The 20,583-nt window shown below is 40.6% G+C and overlaps 1 protein-coding gene across 2 annotated transcripts in view; it reads right to left on the bottom strand.

Annotated features, from left to right (window-relative positions):
• Window positions 1-20,583, bottom strand: part of LOC116255737 (uncharacterized) — a 73,084-nt gene that overhangs the window by 31,005 nt on the left and 21,496 nt on the right. Inside the window, exons 10-19 of one of the 2 annotated variants that reach the window (XM_031631687.2) lie at window positions 16,179-16,274; window positions 15,967-16,087; window positions 15,651-15,860; window positions 15,327-15,526; window positions 6,983-7,248; window positions 5,714-5,815; window positions 3,043-3,219; window positions 2,751-2,939; window positions 2,393-2,634; window positions 2,163-2,309 (exon numbers count right to left, since the gene is read on the bottom strand). In XM_031631687.2, the coding sequence (XP_031487547.1) occupies window positions 2,163-2,309; window positions 2,393-2,634; window positions 2,751-2,939; window positions 3,043-3,219; window positions 5,714-5,815; window positions 6,983-7,248; window positions 15,327-15,526; window positions 15,651-15,860; window positions 15,967-16,087; window positions 16,179-16,274 (1,750 nt within the window). The remainder of the gene's footprint in view (window positions 1-2,162; window positions 2,310-2,392; window positions 2,635-2,750; window positions 2,940-3,042; window positions 3,220-5,713; window positions 5,816-6,982; window positions 7,249-15,326; window positions 15,527-15,650; window positions 15,861-15,966; window positions 16,088-16,178; window positions 16,275-20,583) is intronic. The other variant, XM_031631688.2, reaches the window with a different exon arrangement.

The following is a 20,583-nucleotide window of genomic DNA, read 5'->3' as shown; positions in this document are numbered from 1 at the left end:
CATGTGATGAGTAGCACCACTATCGACAATCCATTCCCTCACAGAAGAGTTACCTTTATCGCCAATAACTGCAAAAGCATGATTAGCTTTAGTTTCCTCTGATGTCTCGATCTTGTTGACATCGATCCTGCCCAAATAAGCCCTTAGTTCACGAAGCTGATCAGCCGAAATAGAGAGTTTTTCCCCACTGGATTTGGGCGCCTCAGGCACATGTGTCTTCCCACTAGAAGACCTTCCTCTATTTCCTTTCTTGTCTGGATGGAGATCCCAACAGTAATCGACGGTGTGACCCGTCTTCTTGCAGTGTGTGCATCGGCGAGGGGGTCTAGCCAAGCCTCCAGGTCCATGGCTCACAAGGGCTGATCCCTCATGAGAGAGACCAGGATCCCTCTGGCTTTCATTGATGACCAGCCTTCTCTGTTCTTCTGCTTCAACAACCGAGTATACATCTTCAATACTGGACACCTCTCCAGAATTCAGAATCTGGCTCCGAACACCTTCAAACTCATCATTTAAGCCAGCTAGAAAGAGGAACACTCTGTTTTCCCATACCTGGGCAATGTGAAGTGCTTTTGGGGACAGTGCCACGGAATATCAGAGTGATAGTCAAGTTCTTCCCACTTGGCTTTCAAAGCCCCATAGTATTCTGCAACAGAAGAGGTCCCTTGGCGGAGGTTATAAACAGTCTTCATTACTTGATAAGTGCGAATGGCCGTCTTCTTCTGGCCATACATTTGCTCAAGGACCACCCACATGTCCCGTGCAGTCTTCTTCTGAAGGATAAGAGGCTGAATCTCAGCGGAGACAGAGTTGACAATCCACGTTTTTACTTGATTATCCTCAAGGAACCAAGTGTGCCACACACCACTTGTTCTTGCTGGTTCAGGGTTGCTCCCGTCGATATAGGTCATCCAACCACGGCCAGCAATCCCCATAGTCATAGCCGGCGACCACGAGAAATAGTTCTCCTTTGTGAGGCGAAGAGTAATAACCTGCACAGGAACGTTCTCGGGTCTCACAGTTCCGATTTCAGTTTGACTGACCATCGACGAGGAAGAAGAGGCTGCCATAATGACAGACCCACACAACGACGAGAGCAACAAGGGCAGGGAGCAACTGCAGCGTGGAAGACGGCGGCGTCGGCAGAAGGGCGGAGCGTGAGGCGCTTGGCGGCAACGGGAGCAGAAAATGGCAGCGGGAGCAGAGAGCAGCGCAGAAGCCCTTGGCGGCGCAAGAGCAGAGGGCGGCGCTTGGAGGCGCTCGCCGAGCACAGGAGGACGAGTGGCGAGGGCGGACGGCGGCAGCCGGACGGGCGACGGGAGGGCGGACGGCGGCAGACGGACGGGCGACAAGAGGGCGGACGGCGGCAGACGAACGACGGGAGGGCGGACGGCGGCAGACGGCGGACGTCTTGGCGTCGGACGGCGGCGATGAGCAGTGACTCCGTCGGACGATAAACAGTGCAGGGCGCCTCCTCCAACACGTTAATGTCGAAACTTCACGGCTCTGATACCATGTAGAAATACGAACAAAGAGAGGAAGAGGAACAACGATCACGATGTAACGTGGAAAACCCTCAACACGAGGGAGAAAAAACCACGAATGAGGAGGAGTCGGTGCCCACTAGCCGCCAGACTCTCTCTCTCCTTAGATTATCATTAACACATAAGGATTAGGGTTACATGACTTAAGTAGTGCCCAACACGGGCTACAAGACGGGTCGGGTATGGATCCGAACCCGAAACATACGATCTATGAACAATAAAAATGATGAAAAATAATTTAGTTTAAAATTAAATTTGAATACATGATGATATCGATGTTAAAAAGGAAAAATGAAAAAGGTGGGATAAAAAGCAAAAATAATGCGATAAATATATTTCCCTTCTTTCTAAAAATAACCCAATATTTTCATGTTTTTTCGTTTTTCTTATTTTTTCATTAATATTGTGATATTTTCGACAATATCAAGATATCTATGACACTGGATATAATAAACTGACCGACCATTGGATAAGTCCAAGCCTCTAAATCACTATAACTTCCAATTGATATTAGAAAATTTCAGTCTTAATTTTCACACAGCAAACAGCATCACTTGCATATCATGAGGAAGTTGTGGCAGAAAAGACACTTAAATAACATGAAATCAGTAAACATACCTGGTGGGTCCCAAAGGTAGGTACTTCGCCCTAGGGACGTAACAAAATAAGGATACCAAATCAAGAAGCCTTTCATGTGTCTCATAGAGCTTTTTAAGCTCCTCGTCTGTCCACTCTTTTTTGCTGTTATCATGGTTACGCATATCCCTGCTTGTTTATAAGAAAATTTAAAATAAGCTAATGACAGATAATAAATCTCCTTCATGAGAATAAACAATTGAAATAGCTACCTGATTAGATCATCCTGTGCTTTGTACATTTCATCAAGAACTTTTAACATGGGACTAATCAGAGACCCAAGTCCAGTACCACTAGCACCTTGATCTTCTCCATTACTAAGTTGCATGTCTGAAAATTGAGCTTGAACTCCTCCTTGTGCTAAAGCATGCAAAAATTCATAAATCTGAAGCCTAAATGGTTCCCCCGACCTGATTGCCATAGTAGTCAAAGCTTGCACTGCAACTATGCGAACCTGACGCATTTCAGAATATAACAAAGTTGAGGCTGATGTTCAAATATGTTCATAGTGATACTGATCCCAATGACCAATGTGACAGTAAATGCATGTTTTTTAGAAGAAATTCCAACCTCCCAGCTCCCACTAAATGCACACCGTTGAAGACGTGTTAATGCTCCAGCAAGCGTGGGATTACGAGAACTGGCAGCAGCCACCATTTTGTCTGCATCTAACATCATTAATGCTGTACCAGGAGGAGTTGCCGACTCCCATGCATATTCTGATGCAGCATAGTTTGCATTCTCACCAAGGAACCACACCTACATGAAGAATGAGAGCTTAATGCTGACATAGCATATGATAGCAACATACCAATAAGACTGCTAAAAACACTTGGCTGCTTCTTTACCAAGGCATGCTTACCGCAGCCTGCACTAGTCTCTGCAAAGCCAAAGCAGACTTCGGATCAGATGCAGAAACCTTGTCTACAGATGTAATTCCAGCCATTGAACCAGGCTGAGGTGGTGGTAAATCAAGAACTATGGTAACTGCTTCCAGAGCTGTATGCTTTCCACTTGGACCAGCCCCAACAAGGCATGTCTGAAAATATGATAGTTGAATTAAAAAAATAATACCTTGAAATTCACAGAACTAGGCATTCAAATCCAAACTACAGTCTTTGAAAAGTAAATATAATTTTACCATTTTAATAATGATAATAGCCTATTGATGAGGGCAAGTTCCAAAATTCCAATATAACTTTCATCTTGCTATCTGATACAAACTGGAGTCCCAATAGTCCAGTTGCCTAAACTTGCTACACAATAAATTTCCTGATTTTCATGTTTATGCAATGTAAAATGAAAAAAACTTGCAAATTTTTTATAAACAGTAAATAAAATCTTTTTGTGAAGTTTGGACTTTGGACACAGGCTCATTCATCAGCTATCAGAAGATGACCATCTAAGCTGTCAAAATAGCAAGTGAAACATAGGCCATTCAACACCCTAACTGGAACTACTCAATTCAAGTAGACTGACTATAAATAAAATTAATAAATAAATACATATGGAAATAAATGCAGAATAATCAGTAACAGACTCAACTGACTAGTAGGACTGGCTGAACGGATGGACAAATCTGTTCAGAAACAGAGCTCTTTTATCGCGGAATTAGACCTGCTATTTATGCAACTGGTCGGGATTTTGCTAACTAAGGTGGCCACTTCTTGCAAAACAACTTTTTAATTCAAATCCACAAACACAAGGACCAAGGGAAAAAAAAAACAGAGAGAAAGAAAAGAACCCAGGTAACTGCTGATCTCAAGATAAGAACTCCAAGAAAGATCAGATAGAAATTATCCAGGGTGAAAAGCACTCCAGTACTCCCATTATTAATTTACCTACCAACTAAGATTAAGGATTCTCCGTTAATGTTTCCTTTCTGCAGAACAATGTTGTAAAAGGCGAGAAAGCGACGCGAGGCGTTGAGCCTCTCATGAGGCGAGGCGAGGCGAGGCGAGGCGTTAATTGAAGCGTAAGCTTCATGGACAAATTTGTAGGCACAAAATGCATCATGAAACCAAGAGTATACGAACAGGACCTCACCAATCATAGTCATTCTTTTCATCCTCCACCTCCAGAAGATCACTTCTATCGCCTAATAAATTTATAAAAAGCACGCTGAAAAATGAAAGCGCCGTTGGAAAGAAAATTGGCACCCAAATTAAAACTGATCATGAGCTTGCTGCAGCCATTTGCTGGTCTACGTATGAAGCAGCCAAGACCTTCCTTCAAGACTTCAATCAGAACAACAGAAGTTTGCAAGCCATCGTTTTTTTAATCTTCACATTAATGAGTTCCCTTATTTACCACATCTCAACAACTGTAGCATAGTACAAGAAATATAGTAAACAAAGACAAAAAACCCATTGGCATATGGAAGAAATGAACTGCTGTTGATGGGGCCAAAGCATACGTTGCTGTCAATATCTATAAACTATTGTACACTAACAAGATGGGGCCAAGGCATACGTGGCTTTCAATATCACTAAACTATTGTATTATATACTAACAGGAAGAAGGAAGACATTTAAACTCACATGTGAGTTGGAGAGTGCCTTGCAGCCAGGCCTGTAGTGGAGAGTGCCTTGAAGCAGACGTGCCCTTTCACCTTCTCAGCCGTGGAGAAGAAAGCTCCTTCTTGGAAAAAAGTGTGGGGGCAGGTGATTTGGGATTGATATTTGAGAAAAGGACAGTTAGGGATAGAAAGAGAGTTTAATTAGGGTTACATTACAAGCCACAGACTAACTTTTGTAACTTACGTGTGAGTCTAATTTTATTTAATTTTTAATTCCTTACATTAAAAGCCACTAAATGACTCTATCCTTGAGGCTTGCGCCTCAAGAAGAAGTGTGCCAATGTGTGAGGCGTACGCCTCACACCCATGAGGCGCACGCTTCAGGTACACGTGCGCCTCAGACCACTGCCTCAAGGCGTTTTTCCTTAAAAACGCCTTGACTCGCAATGTTTTTGTGAGAAGCGTACGCTTCTCACAACATTGCCGCAGAATACCCACATTCCAATTCTGAACAGTTTGGATAAATTCATTAGGTTTTCAACTTGGCCAGCAGATGAATCAATCAGAAACTGATGGACAGAGAAAGGGGGGAGAAGAGAGAGAGAGAAAGGCACCATTTAGTGCAGAAGTTAAAGAAGGTAACTTCACAACATATTCCACATGTGTAAGTAAAATCTACCAAACCCAGAAACCCTGTTATCACTAATAGTTACTAGAAATGTTTCAAGTAACATGGGCTTGAAGTGCTTTGATTCTACAAGTATTAAACTGCTACTAGCATTTGGTCTATGGAGGCAGCAGAGGTAGGGAAATTAAGTGCAGGAATTGGAAAATGAAGAATCGCATACCCATGATACCCATGATAATCTAACCATCTTCATTAAGACAAATGTTCTTGGTAAACAAAAAGACAGCAACAGACCCAAGTGTGCACCCAAAAGAAGACAACATAAACTTTGGCATTGCAGAGAACATGAGAAATGAGCTCGCCGACTAGAAAAGGATCTGAGCGTACCTTCCATAGAAGTTGTAGTACATCAGAGTCAATCTTTCCAGGAACCTTAGTTGCAAATATCCTTGCAATTTCTAGAAGGGTGACTGCCATGTCAGGACTAGCCTAAGAAATTGAGGGAACAAAAATCTAGTTATACAGGAGAGAATATTTGGAATTCTATATTTCCGTATAGTAAGAAAATGTCACATACATAGTATAAAACCAACAGATTAAAAAGCAATACATATTGTAAAACTAACAGATTAAGAAGAAATATAAAGCCACAAATGAACTGCAAAAGACCTTTTGCACTTGGATCAATAAGTATATAGGAATATTGGCCAACCACGCAACCACAGATACATGGAACTTGCAAGTCTTCCCATCATAACACTACCACTGCAACAACTATGCAAACAAATAAAGAAATAAAGGACAGCCAGACAATAGATGCACACATGCTCATGCACATTCACACAAGCAGGTACATCTCATGGAGGATAGAAGTCAAAGCAGAATAATAAAATAAGGATCATGCATAAAAAGGAAAGTTGGTACTGAAGGGGAGTATCCAACGTTTTTTAAAAAGACACGTCCAAATCAAGAAAATTTGCACTGGATCACCACTATTGTGTGTTTTAGTGCGTGAGGAAACCATCAATGCAATGTCTGGCCAATGATACCAAATCCCTACCATGTTCCCTAACAAAATGTAAAAATAAATGGTAAATGGACAAGACAATTGTGCATGCGCACGCGCACGTGTGTGTGTGTCCAGAAGTTGCATTATTAGAATCAGACATTATATATACATCAACATAATTTAGTTGACACAAATGATGTTTTAGATCATAGCACTTGGATATTAAACATGAATTTTCAAGTCTTGAAACTCGGCACATTGCAGACCATTGACTTTTCAAGATATTAAAGTACTCATATTTATGCTAGAACTAGTAGACTTTGTTCTCTACTAAAAAATGTCTATAGAAAATAAAGTTGGGTATTTGGGTTACACAAAACATAATATTTATGAAAAAATAAAGGTGGTTTTTAGAGCACCTTATCATGTGTATATATATATATATATATATATATATATATATATATAGGTGGTTTTAGAGCACCTTATCATATATATATATATATACATGCATACAGGCAAACACACACACACATATATATATATATATGTGTGTGTGTGTGTGTGTGTGTGTGTGTGTGTGAGAGAGAGAGAGAGAGACCAATGCTGGCTTCATATAGGTACGTTGTCCTGGCAAGAGATATTACCTTAAACCTAGCATGTAATGTGAGCAAGACATCATTCAATAGTGCTGATGGCCACACTGGATCTGAAAGCTCACTTGCAATGATGGCTTCAAGCTCTTCAACAGATTCATCTGGACTTTGCATCCAAATCAAAGCTTTTATTACCATAGCACGGACATAAACACATTCACATGCCACAGTAGTCCGAACAATCTCCATCAAGGATGCTAATAAACTTGCAATTGTCTCTCCTCTCCCTGTCCCATAAGAAACCCTCGATCGAGGTCCTAAATTTAGTTGCAACATATGTTTAAGCATGTGTATCAATAGTCTCTTGCAAACATCATAAAGAAAAGGATGTAATGAGCGAAAAATATCCCAAGGGAGAGACAAAGGAAAAAAAAGAATCAAATAGGTTTTCTTAGATAAATTCTTTTTGATGAACTTTTAGACAATCTTACGCATACTGCTTTTTACCAAAACTTTCAATCTTTCAAGTACCAATTTGCAAGTGGAGATCAACCTCACACTAACTGCCAAAATGTTGAACTCATTTGTCGTAATAAATAGCAAGAGAAATTCCCATACTAAAATGAAAATCACATACAGAAGGAACATGGGATGTAGAAGTAAACAATGCTAGAGAAGGAAAGAAGAAAGTTTATGCTGGCCAAGTACCATGGATGATGGATGTTACTAGTTCTCAAGCCCTCTAAAACAGGCTTGTATTCACATATGACATAAAATCAATGAAATGATAATTAAATATTTTTAACAATAACAGTCATGTAGACAAACAAAAATAACTAACTTTTCCAGCAAATATTTTCAAAGGTATAAACCAACCTGAGTGGATCCTACACTGCACCCTGTAACATATGACATTTACGAGAGTGTATTGTAGGGGTGTTCTAAATCCCTTAAAGCTTCGCCTCTGAAACTTTGAGGAGTTTAGTGAGCAGGTATTTAAAACTTTTGAGAGAGAAAAATTTGCTTTGGAGATGAGCTGCTATCGAACTTAGAAGGTTTTTTTGGATTTCGTGCATACGCACCCATTTTCTCATCCAAAGATAAGAAGCATTAAGTTTACTTATCAGTTTTGTTTTCACTAGTCATTTATTTAGTCTTCATTAGCATTTTGCATTGAACCTCTCAAAAGAATTCAATAATAGGTCGAAGCTTCAAAGGTTAAGGGGGTCATACATTAGAATTTGCATTTTGCATTAAGTTACTAAAAGAATTTGGCAATTTTTTTATATAACAGGATCCGGGAAGAATGTACTTATTTTGTTTTTCCAAAAAAAAAATTCCAAATTAGATTAGATAAAAAACCTACCACATTTTGCCTTTCTTATGAGTTTAAATAACATATTGATGGAGGGAGAAGATCTTTGCTATACTCACCCAGCATGTGATGTGGTTGATTTATGCACAGTGGATTATATAGGCTCAACTATCTAACAACTGTGTCATGAAGAAGTGCAACTCTCTTGTCCATGAACTAGCTCCTCACAAGTATTACAAAGGATGATAAATAATGTGTGCATTTATGTCACACCGTTTGACAAATGTTTCTAGAAATCATCTTTGGTTTAGTTGATGAAAGAGGATTCTCTTCATCACTCGTGGCGATAAAGGAACATGCATAGATTCTGCAGGATATGAAGGCAGAGGTACATTAGACTGGCAATTTATTATTGTATACAATCATGAATGATGATTAATGACAAGTCAATCTATTTTAATTTTGTCAATTATCCTAATATTAAAATTTAAATCCATCAATAAAATGAAGAGGCTTGCAAGCTAAGCCCATTCAAGTGATCTACTCTATCAACCCATTGCATATTGTTGCCCTCTAATATCGTCTGCAGATAATGGCTAATTGAAATGAAGAAGAACAGGGCTATTTGGGTGCTTTTGTTAATTGCCTTCCTCTTCAAGGCAGGAGGAGCCCCCAATGTTTACAAAATGCTAAGATCCCCCTCTAAATCCTAATGACCCTCTATTTAAAGGGTAATGATACTACGATCAGGTCGAAGTTTCTTAAGGACCCGATACTGCCCACAATGCCCCAAACTTTCCAGCATAACCATTATTAAAGGCTATATCACAACAACTATCCTCCCCCTCCTCCCACCAAAGAATCACCTTGGCCTCAATGTGAGAACCAGGGAAAACTTTTTTGAACGTGAGCAGCATTCTCCCAGGAGGGGACTTCTTGGTCTTCATTAGCCCATTCTATTAACCACTTTGCATGTGGTCGCTCTTCCTTCCTCATCTATGTTGGTCAAGAATTTTGAAGGGTCTAGGTTCTTTTGGATACCCTGAGTTGGGAAGAGGCATGCAAATCACTCCTGATTTTCCCTTGAAGGCCTTGAGTCTAGATACGTGGGACACTGGGTGTATGGCTGCACTTCTGCAGTAATTCCAGTTCACATGCCACTCGGATGATAACTTTTAACACCTTGAATGGCCCATAATATCATGGGGAAAGCCTGTTTCTGCCTCTTCTGCAAACTCCTTTCAATGCCCACAACCATTTGACCAGAACTAAATCTTCCAATTGAATTTTCCGCTCAGGTTGATTTTTTTCATAGGTCTGTTTCATGCAATTTTGAGTACAGCTGAGATTTTCCTTTTGGACCCTCAATACTGCATCCCTGCTGCATAATTGTCTATCTACTTCTTCATCTGCCACAGCATCTGTTTTGTATCAGTTTAGAGAAAGTGGCAAGCTCCCATAAACTGCTTAATAGAGATACATTTGTCTTGCTGAATGCCGGGGTAGTGTAAGAGTATTCAGCCCAATCTAAGAATTTCACCCGGTTGTGAGGTTTATGACCTGCAAAACAAAGAAGATAAGTTTCTAAACTACCGTTAAGCACCTCTGTTTGACCATCCATTTGAGGATGGTATGCAGAGATATGGAAGGTGAAAGATCAAATACTCTATTATCATGGACTAATCTATCTGCCGCATACTTCACCCTTGATTCCCCTACTTTTGGAGGTTGGAACACTACCATAGCCCAACTGAAGGGGATCATGCTGGTGTAGAGAAGTCAATGTATCGACTGGGATCAAACTTTTATTGGAAAGGGCTAACCCACAACTTGAAACAGTTTATAGAAAAATGGCCAGTGTCAAACAAATAAAATGAAGCTTTCCGACCCCTAGTGCAATGACAACCATTGCCTGTTCTAGTCAGAATCTGGGAAGGTATCTCCTCCCTCGACTTTCTCGAGAGATTACTGAAATGGTGGTAGTCAATCAACTGTCTAAATATGCCCACTTCATCTCCTTAAAGCACTCGTATGCAACAAGAATAGTGGCAGAAACATTTCATGCTCATGTAGGAAAGTTGCACGGTATGCCTAGAAGCATAATTAGCGACAAGGACACAGCCTACCTCAACTCTTTTTTGTCTGAATATTTCAGTCTGCAGGGGACAAAATATCTCAGCAATGGGCATGCTCGGAGCACACCATTGACTAGTGCAGGCCAACCCTTCTCAATAGTACATATCCCACTATGTTTTCGACCCCCTTTTTATACTTGATCACAAAATCGTACCACAAGAGTTTCATATTCCACTTCTGTTCATAGGCTGAGAATGAACTGAAGCGAGTAGACACATATGTACTGAAAAGCAACAGGATCAGTTGTCGAGTCCTGCTTGAGGTTGTCCTGTATCAATAATGCCATCAAGGGGCCTGCAATCTGCCCATAATGTTGAAGAAATCTTCAGCGATATCCTGCTAAACCTAAGAATCCATGCGGGATTTTAGGATTTGCAGGTCATGGCCATAAACCAAACAGCTTGCATATTCTCAGGATCAACTGTAAGTGTACCTTACTTAAGCACATGTCCCAGGTATGTTATACTCCTTTGGCCAAATCTACATGTGTTCAATTTTGCAATTTGCATACAACTTGTTCGGCTACAGCACCTTAGTGTCATTCTAAGGTCTGACAAGTGTGTCTCCCACGTGTTGCTGTAGATGAGAATGTCATCCAGAAAAACAAAAAACTAAGATCGTTTTCCTCTAGTATGGTATAAATATCTCTTCATCAAATTTTGAAATGTCACTGGTGTGTTTGACAACTGAATGGCATTATGAGGAATTCGCAATGCACTTCATGTGTTTGCAAAGCAATCTTGTGAATGTCATCCTCAGCCATTAACATATGGTGGTAACACCATAGTCCTGGGTTTGAAAAATAGGTAGCAGCATGAAGCTCATCTAGAAGCTCTTCCACGGGAGGTATCGGATACTTGTCTTTTATAGCAGCTGCATTTAAAACTCTGTAATCAATACAAAACCTCCTGCTGACATCTTTTTTTTTTTAAACCGGAAATACAAGAGAGGCAAATGAACTGTAGCAGGGACGAATTATTCCCTCTGATAGCAAGCCTTTCTATGTCATTCTGCTGTGCTTGTGGATAGTGATTAGGATCTGGCCTAGCTCACCTTTGGCTCCTGTTTCTAAGGTAACCTTATGCTCATATCCCCTACTAGGCGGCAGTCCTGAGGGGCTCTGAAAAACATCAATACACTCCCTAAAAATTCGACGTAGGTCTACTGGGTAACTTCTGATCTCTTCTTCCCATTTAGTATCCTACCTAGTTATCCTCAGTTACTCCCAACCAGGACGCCATGCTTGAGGTCTTTAGCATTTGCATCATCCTTTTTTCAAATTTTGCATCACATACCAGATTCCCCTTCTACGCACTCAAAATCAGTTCCTTTCCTTGGTGGTTAAAGTGCATTGACATGGTTTCAAAATGCCATGTTACTTTACCTAGCGACCTGAGCCATTGGAGACCTAGGACCATGTTTGCTCCTCTCACGGGCAAGATGTACAGGTCCACAAAGAATTCGGTTCCTTGAATCTCTGTCTTGACACCTGCACACTTACCTTCGCTTTTTAATATGTTGTCTGCCATGACGACATCAAAGCTGGGCTGGGCACTTATTTTACACCCTGTTTTTGTGTGGTTTAATGGCACACAAAGTTGTGCACCAAACCTGTATCTACCAGCTCATTAACCTCCTTTCCATTCAGCCTTCCAGGGAGACACATCACCCGCAGCACATTCACCCCTGATAAAGCATGAAGTGAAATCTTGGGTGTCTTTTCTTCATATGAGAGTTGTTCCTGCACCCCCTCAAATTCTTCTTCTGAGTCCTGCACAAAAATACACGTGAAGCACTCAACATCCATGCCCAGGAGCCCATTTTTTATCGCAATGATAGTACAACCCTCTTCTATGTCATTCTTTCATTTGGTCACTCGAAATCTATTTTGATGACAACCACTTTAAACTTAGTGGGACTCAATTCCTTCCCTCTGCTCACTTCTTTAACTTCTCCTACCTTCCATGGTGGGGCCTTGCTTAACTTTTGCTCCCTGCCCACGAATCCTGAGCACTTGATCTTTTCCTCAAGGATTCTAGAAATTTCAAAACAGTCCAGAAGATCTTTGGCCTACGCCGCTGGCACCTCGATTTTAATCTCCTCCTTTAATCCTCCCATAAAAGCACTGATGAGAGCCTCCCTTGGCCATCTGAGTACCATATTACTAAGATTACAAATTCCAATTGATAGTCATGGACTAACCCCACCGCGTAATGCGAGAAAGTTCTATGTTATAATCAAAGTAAGCAGAGGCCAAAATCAGATAGTCATTGCTTGCATGATTTCTGTCCACAGCACCCGCCTATGTTGAGCTTCATGCCATCTCAACCAGCGGGCTGCCTCCCCTTCAAGATGAATGGCTGCAAGCATCACCCACTGGTGCGGCACTGATGGACACGCGAAAAATGGTTCCGCCAAAAAAACCAACTCAATGGTCATCTCTAGAAAATTTGGGGAAATCGAGCATTGTTGCCCTTACTAAAGTGAGTGCCGATTTCTCACAGCCATGGTCGCCGTTCTCCTGACCACGTTCTTTGTCCTTGCCACAATGGGTTCTCCCTTATCCACCGCAGCCCTCATGACTAGTGCCCCCTTTGCCCGACTAAGTGGCATCAAACCCCATCTCTGACCGTGCTCGCTCCCTCTATCAACTGATCTGGTTGAATGAGTTGTCGTAATATATCTTTGAGTTCTCATTGGTCATTTTATATGCCTGCCACCAACTATTCGAACCCACCTAATTGCCAATCAAATCGCCAAACTCTCACTCCATCGACTACAGTCGCACCTCCATTCCTTAGAGAGTAGAATCCTAGTGTTGTTTGAAGGCTTCCAACAATGCCATGGCTTCATTCAGCATGATTCTATCTGTCATCACTTACCCTCCAACCTCGCTCTGATACCAGGGGTCAGGCATACTGTTGCACTTTAATATTATCTGTAGATAATGGCCAATTGAAATGAAGAAGAACAAGGCTATTCAGGTGATTTTATTAATCGCCTCCAATGAAGAAGAACAGGGCTATTAAGGTGATTTTATTAATTGTCTCCCTCTTCGAACAAGAGAAGCCTCTAATGAGTACAAAATGCTAATACAATTGATAGCCCAAACACCATCTGTTCAGCACCACCAAAGAGATGAGGTTGGTAATACAAAAGTTGCACGTAATTTTGCTAATGAAGACTGAATTGGAAAATGATAAAATCATAAAACAATGATGAATTCTAATATTTCTTTTATAATGTGTAAATTATAAAAAACTATTTGAACTTTTTTGTGAGTTGAAAGCTGTTATAGACTTGTATTTTTGAATTTCTAGTGGATTACACAATCGGATTAACTTCATTTCTTTATAACCAATCACCTTCAAGATTTTTTCTCTTGCTTGTTATATATGTACATTCATGTGATCAAGATGTATAATTTATAAGACTAATGGAGGAAGTCCTTAGGCTGCTAAGTCATTCATTTAATTTCAGATATATATGCACCTTTCAATTCACATATCTCAGGTATTATGCAAGTTTCCTTAGCTATGTCATAGTGCCCTTTCCTCTTTTCACTTTTAACTCGGAATTTTACAGATTTAATAAAAAAATTTTGAGCATCATTTATTTTTGAAAGAAAATTTATGATTTTTATGATGTCAAACCACATACGACATATCTTATTTTGTCTCAAACACTCCTAATGTTTGTGTACAATATTCATATATACAAGGAGAGAGAGATCATTGACAACAACATAGCCAGTTGCCATTAAGATCTTTGAAGCCAAAATCCCAAGTAGTATTTGACCAGTCCAACGAGTCAGTCTAGTCTTAGACAAGAATTAACCTGAGCCTAAAGTCTGCCATTAGCAGTGACTAGCCCGACTTTGACTTTTATTGTTTGCAAGGGTTCAAAATGCTCAACTCTCTTATTTCTCTCTGTTTCACCAATAGATATATTCCATCCCCCCCCCCCCACAAAATCACCACCACAGACACCGTCCACACCTTTTCTTTATTTTTATTTTTGCTTTTTCTTCTTCCAGCTTCCATAGTCATGCAGTTTGTATTAGAATTCTTACTACTTATGTTGTCTTCCTTCTTCCACTTTTCGCCCTTTTCTTTTTTACTTGTTCTTCTTGTTCCCATTTCCTTTCTTTCTGCTGAGTTGTTGCACATTACTCCCTCCCTCCTTGTTGCAATGCTTCCTCTTCTTTCTTTTTCTTTTCTTCCTTCCAGTCATGAAGGAAATATTGAGAACTTTGTTCCCCACTTTCTCATTGGGTTAGCAACCTTATGAATAGATTCTTCAGTGGCATCATCTTCTTATAACATCATTGTGCAATGTTGTGTAGTGGCCAAATTATGTTTTCCACTTGATTGTCATAAAATGTATTTTACTGCTTTTGACAATTTAACTGTTTTGCTCATATTTCTATTCTTCTTTTTTTCCCGGAAGACTGCATAGACCAACCCAAGCAAACTAGTGCCAACTACCCCCACATCATTTTAAGCCCTCTATTGACTCGTGACAGACTCACAATTTTGACTACATAGATTTTGATTAATTTATTCATATAAACTGGATATTAATTATCCAATATCCTCAATGAAAAGACAGATATACATATAAGCAATTAACAAATAAACAATAACTACAAAATTTATCATAATAAAGGTATCCCACTAATGCACATCCAGACTGACATGTACAACAATACTCCCACTTTTTTTCCTTGGGCATGGCGGAACATGATCTATAAGATGAAAAAAAGTATAAGCAAAAGAGAACTCCAAAAAAGGTCTCAACAGCAATCATGTTTCCCTCTGTGTGTGCGTGTGTGTAGGCGCACACACACACACACAAAAAGAATCACCATGAGCATATTATTTTATTAATGTAGACAACCATAAACACAAATAGGAAAAACTGTAGTTGACATATATTTTGCACCTTCAGCATGATGACTTTCATTGTGATCATTCTCATTTGAGTCATCGGCACTTTCTACAGATCCTTGAAGACGCCTTCCTTCTTCAATGTCTGAGTAACCTAACGAGAATGCAGCAGCTCTACTTTTTCCCATCTCGAGAACCACTCTTGCAGCAGCATGAAGCACAGGCCTTGAAAAGCTTCGAAATGCAGCCTCCAATCTAAAAGACATAATTAGTCATTTAAGAACAAAGAAAGATTCCTGATATCCATCAATAATGAAATCCACGGGTAGGGCCATAAAAGATGGTTGCATGAAGAGGCAAAGAACTCTGCTTTCACTACCTTCGCTTAACAAGTTTAATAAGCGGTTGTGGATGCCTAGATTTTGAAGCAGCACGATCGTTTGGGGCCTTGGATGGAATGCCATCCTTGATTTGAGCATTGTTTTCTTTTGCTTGAGAATCACCTTTACCTGATGCTAAAGAAGGAGCCTCTGGCAACTTGAGAATTTCTCTTGTTAACCGAATCCATCCAGCAGCTCGCTCTTCAGTTCTAGAATAGAAAAATCACAAAAAAGAAAAAAAAAATCCTCACATTACGGGTTTGAAAACAACAAAACGGATTGTATAAGTCTGTTTCTTGACAAAAATTTACATACCTTTCTGCATTGTCAACTTTACCCAAGACACAGTATATTGCCTCAAAACAAACCCTTTCACTAGGATCCAGGAGCAGTTGATATAGCACCGCAGTAAACTGAGATTTAAGATCTGGTCTTTCTGAGCAAGTAAAGCACATTATCAGCAAATAAGTACAAGCCAAGGGAAAATACAACATAAACTATACATAAAAATTACCACACAAACTTACCATCTAATGCATGTGCTCTAGATAATGTATGGCATAATCTAGCAAGACAGACTCTAGCAAGAACATCATGTAAATGAAGCACCTCCTGCAAGCCACCTGAATCACATATTTCACACTCAATTTTTGAAAGGTAAAACAACAAAGAGGCATACAGGATAATCTCCTGAAAAGGATATAAAATTCAGCCTTGTGCGCCTAACCCATTTTCAGAATAAGCTAAGAGATAATATTAAACCTAAAATACTGTAAACTTTTCATGGAAGAGTCAACAATACCAACAGACCCTTTTACTACTACAGCTAAATCCCTGTCCAATATTCAAACAGTAGTCAGATTCACTTTCAGGAGAGGAGAGACAGACAGACAGACAGAGATCCCATTCATAAATAGTGTCATACACGTAAGAATCCAGTAGAGGTTGTTTGGCAGCAGGAACACTTTGTCAGTGTTCCATGAATCTGCCCCAATCGTTAGGTCAGATTCATGGAGCACTCACAAAGTGTTCCTGCTGTGAAATGATCCCATAGAGCTACAAAAGACCAGTTCAAACTATCTATAACCAAGCAGGTTTTGGTTCAAAATTATCCCAGCCAATTGAGGCCACAAGAAAAAATTGAACCGGTATAAGTCAGATAGTGAGCAAGAAAACTAGCTGAAAGTCCCAGAGTTCCTTTTTTTTCATGCCCCCATACAATAGATAACAAGTGTTCAGAAACTTCTGCTCAAGTCCTCCCTAGGACCTTTTTGGCTCCAAAAAGATACAACCATCATCAGAAAAAATAGTCTGAGAAAAGCCTCAGGTTATACAAGGCAACTCAATAGTTCTGGAGAGAATTTGAAACACTAGAAGGAGCTGGATGACCTCCAACTTTACCAAGAAACAGGCATCTAGCAACCTGGATACCTCACTTCATAAATCCATTTTCAGTAAAACAAATCTTCAGAACAGCATGCTATTCGTGACTTGGTTCAAGAAATCGTGCTTTCTATTACTCAATGGGGTAACTAAGATTAGTCTTCTTTTGATTCAACAACCCGCTAAGCATATTTGTGTGTCTGAACGCAGCACATGCACATTATCCTTCAAACTTTGGAATAACAGTCTATTATTCAGCGGCAAAGTTCAGACAGCTTCTATGACATCACTCCCACCTTCTAAGTTTTGATGGTTTATTATATTTAGTTATCAAATCTAGATTGCATATGTTGAACCAACTTCAAGGAATGAGCGGGGATCTGGCTAATACTGTGTTGTCTATGTCAAAAGGATTTAAGTTTATGACCATCATCTTTCTTTTTACACTGCCCTGTTTGGAAAAAAAAACATCTGGCATAAGACGGTCAGCCTATGTCACATGAGTGCAGAATGCTGGTGCAGTGCCCGTGCCCGTGCAGATGCAGGTGCCGCACATCCCAAAAGATTTGCGTGCGGGAGGGCGGCGGGAGTATATTGATATATTTTAATTTTATATATATATATATATATATATATATATATATGTGTGTGTGTGTGTGTGTGTGTGTGTGTGTGTGTGTGTGTGTGTGTGTATACATATAATTATGTGGTTGATTCGTAGGTATATTCGACTAATTTTTTCTGACTATTATTGCTGCAAGAAGTTTATTATTGCTGTAAATAAAAGCCTATGAGAAGGCTATTTTAATCAAAAAAATTTAAAGGGTGCCAATCCTTTTTAAATAAGTTAAAATGAGTATGGTTCTTTTAAAGAAAAGGATGACAGAAGACCTGTGGGCCTGCCCAGCAGCTTTGCTGACCTGTGAACCAGTCTGGCAGCTTTGCAGACCTGTTGACTATGGACTGCCCAGTGTCCTTTTCATAAGAAAAGACAAGGGCAATACCAGGGTCTTTTGAAAAAAAAAGAGAGAGAGATACCACATGCATTTTGAGTTTTGGCTGCGTACAGAGAAAGATAGGGAGGACCGTAGACAAGCTTTTTTTTTCTTTTTCTTTTTTAATGCACTCATGTCACATCGACCCAGGCACCGCGGACATTTTGCCGCATCTTTATGACTTAGTAGTCAACAGGTTCAGTGTGAAACAAAGATTGGTGAGAGACCTCTATCAGGAATTTGTTGGTGGAAACAGAAGTAATTTAAATGGAAACAGTAGAACTATAGAAGTATGCTGGATAATGGTCCTCCACAATCCACATATTGCCGGTTTGGCATGTATGCATTTTTGCGGGACTCTGGCTGATGAAGAAGAATATCTAGAGATGAAATGTACAACTAGATTTATGATAAGCATTAGTCAAGCTTTCAAGGGTTTGACATGGGATGCTAATTAAAATTAACTTATTCATACTTCACACTTCATAGTGACGGTGTCTTTGGCAACCTGGATATCCACTATTTAAGTGGGATCTAAATTCAAATTTTGTAAAAAAAAGTACATGCTCCACTAAACACTAGATTTTAATCCTTGATATTTTGCTCAAAACTAAGATTTTGATTCTGGGATTTCGGTCGCACCTCTCAAGGTGTGACCAAAATCCACGGAAAATTTTTTTGACCGTTGAGACAGTCGAGGGCAGTGACTCCATCTCCTCCACAGCTGCTCCCGCAAATTCCTCAACCTCATATGCAGACATGCTTGTCATTGGGGTCCATGAACTCGGATTCCGAAAGACAACGAACTCGACAGTGAAGATGGTTCTGGCCTTCGAAGCTTTGAGCGAGGAATGATACGAGTTTTCCCTCCCTCACGGTCTCATCGGTTCCTGGCTTGTAACACTCGTTTTCTTGGCATGTCGGGTTGGACCGGGTCAGACCCGGACCCGCAACTTACCAGCGTGAGAGCCCGACATGAGGGCACTTCTCCCTCGTTTTCCTTAGCGTCTCCCTCTCCTTCCTCTTCTTCCTCTCTGTCTCTTCCTTTCAACGAACACAACACAGATAAGAAGGAGGCGGAAGAGATGGCAGCAGCGGAAAAGGTGAAGGGCGACGGCGGTGGTGGCGCGTAGGTAAGCCACCGGTTCCCCTCTCTTCTTTTTTCTCCTCCTCCCTCTCCCACTGTTTTGCCGTCTCCCCTCTCTGCCACACGGCCTCCTCTGCGCAGCCTCTCCCCTTCCGTCTTTTTTGTTATTGTTTCTCTCCCTCTCCTCCTCTGCTCGAGCTCTCACTCCCACACTCTCTCGTCCTCTCTGCTGCACACTCTCCCTTTTTCCCCCGTCCGTTTTTATTGCTGCTTTTGACTGTTTTGGGGCTGTTGGTTTCGATTTCAGTTGGGAACAGATGATTTTTCCCTCATACCAGTCAAGAGAAAGCATTGGTGGTGGAGGCAGCGATCAATTTTGGGCATTGGCACTTGATCGAACGCTTGAGGCGGCTGCTAAGAACATTGCGGCAGTTTGGACACTAAATTTGGGGTGAGCAAGGCTATATGAAACCTAAATTATCGAATATTTTCTGTTAGAGCATGTATAATTATTGTTTGAGCTTGCTAGAATTAAAAATTGATGTTTTAGAAGGCATGCTAGAGATGTCGCTATTTTGGGGAAGTTTATGCCCATTTTGAGACAGACGAGGATCTATGTGTGTAAGTGTTTTCTAGCATGGTGTGTTGATCTTCGAAGCAATAGGGAAGCATGGTAGAAATTGTGATGTTGCGGTGAAGGTTTAGAACCGTTTTAGCAAGCTTGGGAAATAGGCTTCTATTGATGTACATATGCGTTGTATGTTGAGAATCTTCATTGCGGTAAAGACGCCTCAACTATGGAAAACAAATGAGAATCGCACATGTGATAAGTCGAATATAAGTTTGAGTTCTAATCGTTGGTGGAAACCTCGACGGGTGGGAAAAGACCCCTTTTTGGAGGGCTTTGTGGGTCGACACTCATTTGAGGCGAAGACATGCCTCGATGATGGTATTTTCAGATTTGTATCGATTGTAAGCGAAACGAGTAGAGAACTTACCATTTGGTTATGTTTGTAGGTACACCGGGCAAGTCAAGTAGGCCTTGAGCAACGTGGGACGTAGTTCGAGGTGTTTAGTGGACGCGCGACAGGTATGGCGGCATTCCAGGCAAATCCTTGCCTGGGCAATTGTGTGAATGTGTGTTCTTAGGATCGTGAGACCCTAGGATTGTGATGTGATTGATGGATTGTTTTGTGAATGAATGTGTGTATGCATGCAAATTGTTTGATATATGATATGATTTGTTTTGAAAGGCTATGAGAAGCATATTTTGAAAACTGTGACGCATTTGCATGTGCATGCTAGAATTGATAACTGTTTAGGACAGATGAGGTGGGGTATCGAGTCGAGTGTCTCCTCGACCCCAATTGTGCATTAGAAAGCATCCTAGAATGATAACTGCATAGGACAGCTACGAGTCAATCACAGATCGAGACTACTCTCTGTGGTTTGGCCAGGTTTTTGAAG

This window comes from Nymphaea colorata, chromosome 6 (assembly GCF_008831285.2).
Source record: "Nymphaea colorata isolate Beijing-Zhang1983 chromosome 6, ASM883128v2, whole genome shotgun sequence".
Taxonomy (NCBI): domain Eukaryota; kingdom Viridiplantae; phylum Streptophyta; class Magnoliopsida; order Nymphaeales; family Nymphaeaceae; genus Nymphaea; species Nymphaea colorata.
This window is presented reverse-complemented; position numbering and strand designations above follow the sequence as displayed.